Source organism: Mastigoproctus giganteus, chromosome 10 (assembly GCF_048544385.1).
Source record: "Mastigoproctus giganteus isolate SK-2022 chromosome 10, ASM4854438v1, whole genome shotgun sequence".
NCBI lineage: Eukaryota > Metazoa > Arthropoda > Arachnida > Uropygi > Thelyphonidae > Mastigoproctus > Mastigoproctus giganteus.
In genome coordinates, this window is record NC_143584.1 from 160,825,722 (window position 1) to 160,840,084 (window position 14,363).

The following is a 14,363-nucleotide window of genomic DNA, read 5'->3' on the forward strand; positions in this document are numbered from 1 at the left end:
CTTTGTATCTCTTAAAACATCTTAGAACAGTATATGTATATACTCTCAGTGCATTTTATTAACTTACCTGGAAGTGCTGGATAAAATGGCAAGGAGGAATGCAGCATATGTGATGTCAGAGGCATTCCTAGTCGAAGGGATGTCATTGCTCTGACATGGGACTCAGAAGTAGATGGAATGGCCTTCCCATCCTATTGCAGTACAAAACAAGAACTGTTAATTACTTATCATCCCTCTATATGCTGTTATAATGAGTAAAATATCAAACTGTCTAACAAACAATTGCCATTTACTTTATAAAATAGTGATTAAAGCTTATTCTGCTATAATATATCAGATAACCTTTTAAATGCTGTAAAGTAGAGAAAATATGTTGTAGCATAGTTAAACTTTTTTTAAATTTGCTTTTGGTAGTTTTAGAGGAAACAAAGAAATCATAAAAACTATATGATATCTTAGTTCCATCAAAAACTAATGGAGCTAAACTTGCACTATTTTTTAAGCTTCTAAATATCAACTGCACTTTGATTTCATACCAAGAGAAACCTTCATAGGAGTCAGGTCAGGATTAAGCCAGCCAAGAATAATTCTGTTCCAAGCACAATACTATTCTTGTTAAATCAAGATGACAACCAGCCTGGCTGTAAAGCACAGAGCATCATCATACTGGATCCATTTCTATAGAATTACTGCAGTGTAGAGAGACATATCCAAAATATCAATGTGGGACAAGGCTAGAAGTAAAGCCACTAAAACCAACACTTCTAGTCTAACCCATACAAAGCAACCTGTGCTGTAGCATTCTGGTGCTGAACTATGAGAAGTAACATTCCTCAATGTGCAATATGAATAAAGCATAAAACATAACTTATTGCATTGTAGCAGTGTCTCTATCCTTTTTGTCTTATGCAAACTGGCAAAAAATAATAGTAATTAATAATTAAATAAATAAGATTGTCTAATCAGCTAATACTATAAGGTGAGATGAGGCAAAATATGCAAATACAACTGCTGTAGTTGTTTTCTCTTGCAAAAAAAAATGTTTATTCATTGCTGTAGTAATTTTAAAATAGCAAAAAGCTTAATTTACAGTACTCACCTCATATAATCCATTTTGGTGTAATGAAAATTAAAGAAGAAGCATGGTTGTATGAATTAGAAACTTAAATAATATGAATGGAACATGGCTGTTGCATGGTTTTAATTATGATTACAATTTAAAAGAATCAAGATACTTGCTCAAAAAAAAAAAGGGAAGTGCACATCCCGTTTCTTGGGTGTTATATATAATAAATAAGTTGGTTGTTATATATGACAATGTCATATATAATATGATAACCAAGAAACAAGATGTGCACTTCCTTTTTTTTGAGCAAGTATCTTGATTCTTTTAAATTGTAATCATAATTACAACCAAGCGACAGCCATGTTCCATTCATATTATTTAAGTTTCTAATTCACAGAACCATGCTGCTTCTTTAGTTTTTACCACACCAAAACGGATTATATGAGGCAAGTACTATAAATTAAGCTTTTTGCTATTTTAAAATTAAGTCTTTAAATTACGGTACATAAGGAATTCCTAAATTCACCATAGTAGTAATTTTATTATAATTGTCTCATAACAATTAATATTAATTGTTATTTTATAAATATAAATGGACTTCCAATTACTGTTGTTGATACTGCATGCTTTTGTATAAGCAATTCATAAAAATATTATGCATTTTGTGCAATTTAAAAATTTTATAGCAGTTCTTACTTTAAATATAAAAGGTACATCTTCCCTCCAACACATTCACACAAAATAACTAAAATAATAAGGTTTAATAATTGATTTAACTTACTGTGCTTCCACTTGGAACTGGTGGTCTTCCAAGAGAAATATTGGGCATTGAAGGTGAGGAATACAAGGTGAGGTCACCAACACTACCTTGACCCACTGAGTTAAAAGGTGAGGTCCGTGGCTCCTTGAAACATAAAGAGAGACTATTAACAAACATCTCTTATAGCTTTTCAAACTATATACTTAGAAAGAACATGCAGCTTTAAAAAAATTTATAGTTTTTTCAAGCCTCAGACAAAATATTTATACATGAGAGGGAAGGATTTCAAATAAAAACACTAATTTGAGATTTTTTTTTTTTTTTAACTAGGACACCCAGGTAATCAGGTTACATTAAGATATTTCCAAGAAGTCTTGAAAGTAACTTCAACAAATAACATAATGCATTTTATTAGTTTTTAGATTAGTGAATGTCAAAGTGGCCAATGAGCCACCATCAGAAAAGGAGTTTGCTGATACAGCCAGGGATCAATTAAGTAACATATAAGCATAATACCTGTGTAGCAGGCTGAGTTTTCTGCTTCAATAACACATAACTTATAAATTGTGAATGAATTTCTACATCAGCATGTTCGGGAGGCAACTAGAGAGAGTAATACTCTTGATTTGATTATCAGTAGTGATTCATCATGCATTAAGAATCTGCAGATAAATGAACCACTAGGTGGCAGTGATCACAGTGTGCTGAAGTGGGATTTACTCAAAGAGGTAACTACCATTAGGGGTAAAGGGAAGGGTTACTGCTTTCGTAAAGGCGACTACGATGGACTGAGACAGTATTTAAATTCTATACAGTGGGACCAACTGATGATGTTACCAACAGCAAATTCAAAATGGGAAGCATTCAAAGAACTTATCTTGGAAGCTACTAGGCTTTACATACCAACTAAGAAATATTGTTCAAGGTTTAGGCCTAAGTGGATGTCAGATGAACTAATGATACATATGGCAGAGAAGAAAAATGCATGGGATACATACGAATTAACACGTGGCACAGAAGCCTATGATAGATACAAGTTGATCTGTAACCAAGTTACAAAGGAGGTTAGGCAGGCGAAGGCAGATTACGAGAAATCTTTGGCAAGGGATGCAAAGAAAAACAGCAAAGAGTTCTTTACTTATGTAAACTCTAGAAGGAAGGGGATGAATCAGATTGGTCTACTTGATATCAATGGGTCAACTGTTGATGATCCTGCTCAGGTAGCTAACAAACTGAATGAATATTTTTCATCGACATTCACACATGAGGAGTTATTCAGTGAGGGGAATGCCAGAGGTGTATTCAACTCTGGCAGTAAGCTAGAGAATCTTGTAATAACTGAGATTAAAGTGGAGGAGAAATTGTTGAAGATAAATACAAGAAAGGCACCTGGGGTGGATGGGATCTATCCAGTTATATTAAAGGAAGCAGCAAAGAAAGTAAGCAAACCCTTAGCCATAATTATGAGAGCTTCCTTGGACTCAGGGGAAGTACCCGCAGACTGGAGATGTGCAAATGTAACCCCAATTCACAAAGGAGGATCAAAGGGTGACACAAATAATTATAGACCTGTTAGTTTAACTTCTGTTCCTGGAAAATTAATGGAGGCACTGGTTAAAGAAGCACTGCAGGATCATCTAGACAAGACTTCAGTCATAGCTCAGACACAGCATGGTTTTGTTAAGGGGAAGTCTTGCCTGACCAATTTGATTGCATACTATGATGCAGTCACAAAAGAACTGGATGCAGGGAATAACTTTGATATTATATACTTGGATCTTAGAAAGGCTTTTGATACTGTTGCACATGGAAGACTGCTGCACAAATTGGAGCAGTGTGGCACTGGAGGCAAATTGCTGCTGTGGATAAAGGGGTGGTTGAGGGGGGAGAAGACAGAGAGTGGTAATCAATGGACACTGCTCCTCGTAGACTAATGTTATTAGTGGAGTCCCTCAGGGTTCAGTATTGGGTCCATTATTGTTTTCTGTATTTATAAATAGTAGAAGTAGTAGTGGCATGTGATGCAAGAAAGCAAATGTACGAGCTTATGCAGCATCAGCCAAAAAAAAAAAAAAAAAAAAAAAAATTACAAAACAATCCCTTCTAAATATTTGTCCAGTTCCTCCTTAAATTTATTCAACCTATCAACTTCCATAACGACAGATGGAAGTTTGTTCCAGCAATTAACCACCCGCTGGCTAAAGGCAAAATTTCCACACATCTATTCTACATCTGTCTTTTCTTAATTTGAATTTATGCCCCCTTAGGTTCGTAATCTGAACAAGTGGAAGGATTCCATCAGAATTCAGCGTGCTCAACCCATTCAAGGCCTTATATACCTCAATCAGATCACCGCGCAGGTGCTTAGTCTCCAGCCACTGCAATTTGCAGAACTTAAGCCTCTCTTGGTAAGAGGATCCCTTCATTCCCCTCATCAATCTTGTTGCCCTTCTCTGTACACGCTCAAGTAAATCTACATCCTTCCTAAAATGATGCCTCCAGACCTGTACGCAGTACTCAAGGCGTGGCCTGACCATTGCCTTATACAGAGGGATAATCACCTCCTATTAACTGCTAGCAAAATTCCTATATATCATTGACAAAACCCCATGACCTGCCCTGGCAGCCTGTCTGCATTGCTCAGAGAACTTCATATCTGCTTGCACAATTACTCCCAGGTCTTTTTCATTTTCTACCACCTTAAGTGTAGTACCACACAGTTGGTACGTTTCTCTGGGGTTACTTCTACCCATATGCAGTACTTCACATTTGTCAAGGTTAAACTCCAGTTGCCACTTCTTAGCCCATCTGCCCAAATTATCTAGATCCTGTTGCAGTAGCACACTGCCATTACTGTCATTAACAACCCTGCCAACCTTTGTATCATCTGCAACCTTCGATATTAAGCCTGATATACCTTCATCAATATCATTGATAAATATACAAAAGAACAGTGGACCTAACACCGAACCCTGTGGGACTCCACTAATAACATTAGTCCAAGAAGAGCAGCACCCATTGATTACCACCCTCTGTCTTCTCGCACTTAACCATCCTTTTATAGGCGCCTCCGTAGCCAGGTGGGAAGGAGCAGCAGTGCATAGCACACGCTTCTTGATTAGACCGGGGTTCGAGCCCGTCACCACCAAATACGGACGATGCGGAAAGGTCATGAAATGACCACCGCATATTCTCGGAGCAATATGGCCTTAGTTGCTAATGCTCCTAAAAAAAAAAAAAAAATAACATCCTTTTATCCATTGTAGCAACTTACCCTTAATACCATTCTGCTCCAATTTGTACAATAGTCTTCCATGCGCAACAGTGTCAAAAGCTTTCCTGAAATCCAAATATATGATATCAAAATTATTTTTTGCATCCAGTTCCTTTGTAACCACATCATAATATCCTATCAAATTTGTCAGACAAGACTTTCCCTTAACAAACCCATGCTGTGTCTGAATTATTGCTGCAGTCTTGTCTAGATGATCCTGCAATGCATCTTTAACCATCGACTCCATTATTTTACCCGGAACAGAAGTTAAAATAACTGGTCTGTAATTACTCATGTCACCCTTCGATCCCTCTTTGTGAATTGGGGATACATTTGCACATCTCCAGTCCGTGGGAACCTCCCCTGAGTCCAAGGATGCTCTCATAATTATGGCTAAGGGTTTGCTTAGTTGCTTTGCCGCCTCCTTTAATATAACTGGATAGATCCCTTCCACCCCAGGTGCTTTTCTTACGTTTAACTTCAACAATTTCTCTTCCACTTTGCTCTCAGTTATTACAAAATCATTAAGTATCTTGTTACAATTTGATAACCTTCTGCCATTTTCAAACCTTAATAATTCCTCACGTGTGAATGTAGATGCAACATACTCATTCAGTTTGTTTGCTATCTGAGCAGGATCATCAACAGTCTAACCATGGATGTCAAGTGTACCAATCAGATTCATCCCCTTCCTTTTAGAGTTTATATAAGTAAAGAAATCCTTGCTGTTTTTCTTAGCATCTTTTGCCAAGGATTTCTCGTAATCTGCCTTCGCCTGCCGAACCTCCTTTGTGACCTGATTACAGATTAACTTATATCTGCCATAGGCTTCTGAGTCGCTTGATAATTTATATGCATCCCATCCATTTTTCTTCTCTGTTACGAGTCTCATTAGTTCATTTGACAACCATTTAGGCCTAAACCTTGAACAATATTTCTTAATAGGTATGAAACTTTTAGTAGCTACCACGATTAATTCCTTGAATGCTTCCCACTTAGAATTTACTGTTGGTAACATCGTCAGTTGATCCCACTGTACAGAATTTAAAAACTGTCGGAGACCACTGTACTCGCCTTTACAGAAGCAAAAACCCTTTCCTTTACCCCTGATGGTAATTAAATCTTTAAGTAAATCCCATGTCAGTACACTGTGATCACTGCCACCTAGTGGTTCCTTTATCTGCAAATTCTTAATACACGTATGATCACTGCTGATAAGCAGATCAAGAGTATTACTTTCTCTGGTGGCCTCTCGAACATGCTGCTGCAGAAAACAATCATCCAATAAATCCACAAAAGTCTGACTAGTGTGTAAGTGCCCAACCCACAAGTTCCAGTCAATATCTCGGAAGTTAAAATCCCCCATTATAAGACATTCCGATTTACTGGCCCACTCTATTTCTCTGCTCAATTGTTCATTGTACTCATTCGCGTCATTAGGCCTATAACACACTCCTAGTCTAATTTTTGCTTTCGCAGTGCTTATGTCACACCAAATGATATCGATGATGGTATATCAAGCTTAATGTCCAAGTTTGCCGACAATACGAAGGTTGGCAGAGTTGTCAAGGACACTACTGACACTATGCTACTGCAACAGGATCTGGAAAGGTTGAGCAGATGGGCTTCGAGGTGGCAAATGAAATTTAACATTGACAAATGTAAAGTACTACATATGGGAAACAGCAACCCCAGAAAAAAAAAAAACTAAAGTGCAGCCATTATCAACCCACTGCAGGGTGGAAGCCTCCTCAACAATTCATGCTGAGGGAAATGGACCATAATCTGCCACACTGGTCCAGTGCAGGTTGGCAGATCGACCGTATTCAGCAGTCAGGGGCTTGAACCCCGGTCTACTCAAAGAGCGTGTGCTACTGCACTCCCGCTCCTGCCCACTCGGCTACGGAGGCCGTCACCAGAGCAACGTATCAACTCTGTGGTACTACACTGACAGTGGTAGAGAATGAAAGGGACCTGGGGGTGGTTGTGCAGGCAGATATGAAGTTTTCTGAGCAGTGTAGACGGGCTGCAAGAGTAGCTCATGGTGTATTGTCGATGATATATAAGAATTTTTCTAGCAGGGATAAGGAGGTGATTATTCCATTGTATAAGGCAATGGTCAGACCACACCTAGAGTATGGTATACACGTCTGGAGGCCTCATTTCAAGAAGGACGTAGAGATGCTGGAACGAGTACAGAGAAGGGCAACAAGATTAGTGAATGGAACAAAGGGGTGCTCTTACAAAGAAAGGCTTAAGTTTTGCAAATTACAGTGTCTGGAGACTAGGCACCGGCGAGGTGATCTGATAGAGGTGTATAAAGCCTTGAATGGTTTGAGCATGCTCAATGCTGATGGGATTCTTCCTCTTGCTCAGAATAATCACCTGAGAGGGCATAAATTCAAATTGAGAAAAGACAGATGTAGGATAGACGTGAGGAAATTTGCCTTTAGCCAGCGAGTGGTTGGTTGGTGGAATAAACTTCCATCCCTTGTCGTGGAAGTTGATAGCCTAAATAAGTTTAAGGCTCGGCTGGACAGGTATTTCGAACGAACAGAGGGGTGAAGTGGAAGTGGTTATTTTTTATTTATTTATTTATTTTTTTTTTTTGGCTGATGCTGCATAAGCTTGCTTTCTTGCATCAAATGCCTCTACTAATGCTAATGCTAATTTAGTAAATTTCCTTTACCCTGTGCTAAAACTAATAAAACATACACTGTGCTGCCACTTTATTAGGTACACCTACCAAGTAGCATGTTCAGCCTTCAAAATAACCTGAATTCGTCTAGGCATGGATTGACCAAGATGCTGAAAACATTGTGCAGGAATGGAGTACCATGCAGACATGAATGTGTGATGCAGTTCCTTGAGATTTGACAGAGGTGTAGGCCTGAAGTGAACAGCCCTTTCTAGCTCATCCCAAAAATGTTCAATAGCATTGAGATCCAGGGACTGAGCAGGCCAATGCAGCAAAGAAAAGTCGTTGTCATGTTCCTGGAACAATTCCATAGTGATTCGGGCTTTGTGCACTGGTGCATTATCCTGCTGGAAGTAACCATCTGACTGAGGATAAACTGTCAACATGAACGGATGCACTTGGTCAGCAACGATGTTTAGGCACGATGTGGCATTTAGATGTGAATCTATGGGTATCAATGGACCCAACGTGTGCCAAGAAAACATTCCCAACACTATAACAGTGCCCCCACCACCTTGCACAGTAGTCGTCAGACATGATAGGTCCATGGATTCATGTTGTTTTCACCAAATTCTGAGCCTTCCATCAACATGATGCACCAGGAACTTCGACTCATCAAACTAAGCAACTGTTTTCCAATCCTCAATAGTCCAGTTCTGGTGTTGCTGTGCCCACAGGAGGCATGCTCTCTTGTTCTCCATTGATAACAAAGATACGCGATGTGGCTGTCGTAGCCCATTCGCGACAAAGTGCGACTAGTGGTCCATTGCAATATTTTGTTCTGCACACCAAGGTTGTATTCTGACATGATGTGCGACATTGTGGTCTGTCTGTTCGCTTGCACAATTCTAGCCATCCTCCTCTGACCTCTCTCATCAACAAGTGATTTTCTTCCATAGGAGTGCCATTGAGAAGATGTTTTCTGTTCATTGCACCATTCTCAATACACCCTTAAAACTGTGGTGCGTGAAAAGTTCAGGAGAACTGCCATTTCAGAGATACTTTGTCCAGCACATCTTGCACCTACTACCATGCCACGTTCGAAGTCCATTAGATCACTCCTTTTCCTGGGTTTGTGCGCTTAACTGATACTAGAAAGGTTGTTCTACTGAATTTATATCCACAACTGTGGTCATGTGACTTGCAACGTTGTGGGACTAACCATTTGTTTGCACAGCAGGGGTGTACCTAATAAAGTGGCAGCACAGTGTATATTTGGAGAAATTCAGGGACAAAATAAAAAAACATTTCACCAAAAAATAAAATACACTGAAATAATATGCTGAGCAATGTCCATGCTTAATTGTTGATGTTAGCATCAGATACATTTTATATGTAGAAAGAGAAAAAAAAAAATGGTATAGTGGCTGTAGCATGAGCTGGTCTAAAGCAATATCTTACAAGTGCCTAATTTCAAAAGATAATCTACTTAACGAAAAAAAGACCTGGGTCACATGCCCTGCCATAATTATGAGCCTCTAGAGAATTGTCTAGAAGCTCATAATAAAAAAAATTGTCTTCGTTTGTCCAGGTGTAAATTCAGCTATTATCCTTTCTCTTTGAAAATACAACATGTTAGTATAGCTAGCTGCTTTGTATTATTGACAAAGCAACTAAGGCATTAATATTATTGTCTCTAAATTGCATGTATCCTATGGTCAGTTTGCCTGTTTCATGCAATTAAAAAAATAAATTAAGCTGATGTGTTAAAAAAAAACCCTATGACTAACCAACTTGGCCACCACTTGAAAGGTCAGTGCGATCACCAACTGAAATAAATCATTATAGTCTTGGGTACAAAAATCAAACCCAGACATTTCCAAACAGGAAGTAAATGGGTCACTATACTGCCAGAGAAGGGCTTGTCTCAGGCTCAAAATGAAAAATTTTATGAAACTGAATTAATATCTTATATTCATTAATTAATTAATAATCTCTTTAATATCTTGTTAATAGCTCATTAATATCTTATTTTAAATAATTAGGTATGCACATGATCAGTAGCATAACTATGCCAATGCAGTGCATTAGGGCCCACAACCAAAAGGGGGCCCACTACCCTCCTGCCCGAAACAGAAAAAAAATTTAATTAAGTAAAAATGTAATTTTTTTTAGTTATGTTTATGATAAAGTTTATTATGTATACAAACAATAATTTTTTTATAGCTGCTGCTTCCAGGGCAATTTTTAAGGATTATATTTATACCAAAACAGATATTTTCAGGGGGGCCCACACTAAACTTTCCATTGGGGCATACTTTTTCTAGTTATGACAGTGCACATGACATTATCAAAGCATAACAAACCAAAATAATATTTCATGCACTCTGTTCCATCCCAAGCCCGAAACAGAAAAAAAATTTAATTAAGTAAAAATGTAATTTTTTTTAGTTATGTTTATGATAAAGTTTATTATGTATACAAACAATAATTTTTTTATAGCTGCTGCTTCCAGGGCAATTTTTAAGGATTATATTTATACCAAAACAGATATTTTCAGGGGGGCCCACACTAAACTTTCCATTGGGGCATACTTTTTCTAGTTATGACAGTGCACATGACATTATCAAAGCATAACAAACCAAAATAATATTTCATGCACTCTGTTCCATCCCAAGCCCTGGTCTTGTCAGAACAATAACAACCCCCAGGGCCGTTGCGACCCTGTGTGCCGCCAGTAAGCGAAATCAAATTTGCCACCCCAAAATATTTCGATTAAAAAATACAAAAAATATAAATACAAATTATTATTAATTTATTGAAAAAGAAAAAAATAACAACATATCTCACATATAATGAAACAACAAACAAAAATAACAAAATCATTCTGAAAACAAACTTTAAATTCTAAATTGCAGTCGCACTCTATCACAACAATAAAATAAAAGGAAAATTATGTTTAAAAAATTAAGCAAATTTATGTTCTCTTGCTTTAAGAGATGCGAATTTATTAATTATTTCATTTATGTTTATTTGTTCCAAAAGATTATTTTCTATTGAAATTATTGCCAAATTAGACAGTTGTCGTTGAGACATTGTCGATTGTAAATATTTTCAATTAATTTTAATTTTGAAAAATTCCATTCACCTACGGCAACGGAAACTGGTAAACTTAGAAGCATTAGCATATGATGCAAGAAGGAAAGCTTTTACAGCATCAGCCAAAAAAAAAAAAGGAAAAAATCCACTTCCCATTGCTCCAAAAGTTTGCCCAGTTTTCTTTGAATTTATTTAAGTTATTAACTTCCCCAACCACAGATGAAAGTCTGTTACAGCAATCAACCACTCGCTGGCTAAAAGCAAATTTCCGCACATCTATTCTACAACTGCCTTTCCTCAATTTGAATTATGCCCTCTTAAATGTGTAATCTGAGCAAGACGAAGAATCCATCAGCATTCAGCTTGCTCAAACCATTTAAAGCCTTAAACATCTGAATCAGATCAAGTAGCAGGAGTCTAGTCTCCACAATTTGAAGAATTTAAGCTTTTTTGAGCACCCCTTTGTTCCCTTCATTTGCATAAATATCTGTAAAATCGTTTTTAAGAATATATTGTAACCCTTCAAATGGAGTAATATAAATTTGAAGTACTCTAAATTCTTCAAATAATGCTAAACCATCAATACCAGACTCGTTATGACCAATGTCACTTAATTCAATATGTAAATCTTTGCAGTGATTTAATAAACTATCAACTGACCATTTTTTAAATTCAGAAATATTATCAAATACTGTATTTTAAATATTTCTACACCTTTCAGTTAACGAGAAAATTGATATGTCCATAATATGAAATTTTGTTGCAGATCCTGAATAGCTTCCTCTCTACTTTCATAATTGAATGACATCTTTTCAATCTTTTCCTTACAGTGCTTACTTCTGAAAAACGAAGCATCAATGCCAATGATAGTAGCCATATTAGCCGAATCGAGAATTATTTGGAATAGTTCCTCTGTTTTATTTTCCTTAAAATATTCCCTGATTTCCCATTGGTAGGAGTGTAAGGCAAGGATGTGCCATGTCCCCAATACTATTTAATTCATATGCAGAAGTTTGATGAAAGAGTTCAAAGAAGAGAAGATAAAGATAATAAGATTTGAAGATGACTAGATATTGACTGCTAATGATGAGGAAGAATTATAGAGCTCCTTGCACATTTTGAATAGCACAATAAAGGAGTACAATACAAAGGTTAACAACAATGTTAATTTCAAAGTGGTCAGGAAGAAGAAATTCATATAACATTAGATGGAATAATATTTGGACAGATACAGATACTTGGGAAGCATAATGATAGAGGTTCGAGCCCGTCACCACCAAATACAGAGGATGCGGAAAGGTCAGGGAATGACCACCGCATATCCCGGAGCAATATGGCCTCAGTTGCTAATGCTCCTAAAAACCAAATAACAAACAAACAATAATGATAGAAAATGGAAAAAGCCTGGAAGAAATGAAAACAAGAATTACAATGGGCAAAGAGACATTTAGTAATAGAAAAAAACTGTTAGAGAAGAAATTAAGAAAGCAAATGGTGAAAACGTTAATATGGACTGTTGTACTATATAGCTCCGAGACATGGACAATGGGAAGGAGGAAATTAGACGCCTAGAAGCTTTAGTGATGTGGGTGTGGAGGAGAAAAGGAGAACAGAAAAGGTGAAATGGGTGGACAGAGTAAGTAATAAGATTTTGAGGAAAGTAGAAGAGAGAACGTTAGTAAAAGAACCAAGAAGAAGACAAAATAACTTTATAGGATATGTTTTGAGAAGAGAAAGCATGTTGAGGAAAGTGATCAAGGAGTAAAGGTGTGGGAAGAGAACTGTTGGGAGAAGGAGAATTGGAATAATGGATTGTATGGTAAGAGGAAATGCAGGAATTAAAAGGATAGCATGACGTCAATGGAGCCCTGAACCTGCCTGAGGACTTGAAGAGAACTTGAAGTAAAAGAAGATTTTGTAACCTCAAAATATAATAAGCAAATTAACGTACTGTTTTCATTTCAAATGAATTATTCCCTTGCCGTGTTGAATACTGGTAAACAATGGATCTGGTCATTGATTGGTTAAAACCAATCAATGACCAGCACCAATTCTCGGTATGTGGGACAGGCGATTGGATAGGTTTTAAAAGTTGCAGAATAGTAATCCATATGGCTCTTAATTCGTGCTTAGCAGCAGCACTAATTGGCTCGATTGCCTGAAGGCCACAGGGGTGAACAATGCTTCCCTGTAGGGTCACTCATAATCCATTAGTTATATGGAAATTTTCTTGGTTCTACGCAAACTATTTTAAATGTAATTACCAGAGGGAAATTAAAATAAAAAAATAAATAAATAGAAGTTTCTCTATAAAGAAGTTCGTTAAACAGAGGTCCGACTTTTCTATGTCAAAAAAAATTTTGGCGCCCTCCTGAACTGCCGCCCGTAAGCGACGCTTACCTCGCCTACCCACTTGCGGCGGCCCTGACAACCCCTCCATATATTACCGATCCTCCGCCACTTTTGTTGCTAGTGTCAGAGTTGCAACTTCTGGCCAATCTACTTATTGTCAAATAAATATGGTAAAAAAAAAAAATTCTATAGGCACTAGATTTCTTTTTTTTTTTTTTTTTTATACCCATGACTATCAAACTTTTTCATTCTGCACTTCCTCTCACCCCTTCGTTCTACCAGCAGGATTAAGAAACTTAATTTGTGCTATAACATAATTGTATAATTCGAAAATCATCGAGCATCCTCAAGGAAATGAGGTTTCAAGACTCACAATTTGAAAACCGCCGTACAGTACCATACAGTGTCAAATTTATGACTACTACCACATACAACAGTTTTTGGTGTTACGGGATGTGAAATATTGCTTGAATTTCCTTCTTACTGAACAAGTTGGTGAGCTCGTAGACTCTCACCCTCGTGGATTCTTCCTCTTCTTTTTTTTTTTTTTTTTTAAGTGAAAAAACTGACAGCATCCATTTATTAAAATAGTTTTGAAAAATTATGTAGATTGCGCCATAATCACCATCGTTACGCCAAATGTGGCAACCAACGCTAAATATAACCAAATCGACAGTCACCCACCCCTAACAGTACGTTGACAGCCTCGCTTTTAAAATTTGCTCATTTCTCAACTTGTGCAACAGACGCGAAACTCAAAACACAGCAAATTTAGAACCTACTGCAAAGCAACTAGGAGCTATACTTGGCTCTCCGCGACAAATATAAACACTCTCAAACTGTCCTGGCACCGATGTATTTCGTCCTCGTATCTCTGCATTCCACGACCTACTGTCCGTTAGCAGTGAGCTACAGAAATGGAGGCCACAAATACTAAGCAAATGTAAAAATGTAGCCTAACCGGCAAAGTTATAATATTGTATGTATTGCATTCCACTTAAAACACGAATAACATTTGAACAATTCACACAAGTTTATCTAATAATCTAAGATGTATAAAAATAAATAATAAACAAATAAAATCCTAAAATTAAATGCAATAAATAAAAAGGGGGGGGGGGGGGGAAATACACATACCTAAACGTTACTACTTTGAACATAATGCAGATTGTAA

At 37.2% G+C, this 14,363-nt stretch overlaps 1 protein-coding gene across 12 annotated transcripts in view; it reads right to left on the reverse strand.

Moving 5' to 3' along the window:
• Nucleotides 1-14,363, reverse strand: part of LOC150079426 (histone deacetylase 4-like) — a 352,480-nt gene that overhangs the window by 163,813 nt on the left and 174,304 nt on the right. For all 12 annotated transcript variants that reach the window (XM_090383436.1, XM_090383431.1, XM_090383432.1 and 9 more), the window contains 2 exons: nucleotides 1,848-1,970; nucleotides 68-191 (listed from right to left, as the gene is read on the reverse strand). In XM_090383436.1, coding sequence (XP_090239562.1) covers nucleotides 68-191; nucleotides 1,848-1,970 — 247 coding nt within the window. The remainder of the gene's footprint in view (nucleotides 1-67; nucleotides 192-1,847; nucleotides 1,971-14,363) is intronic.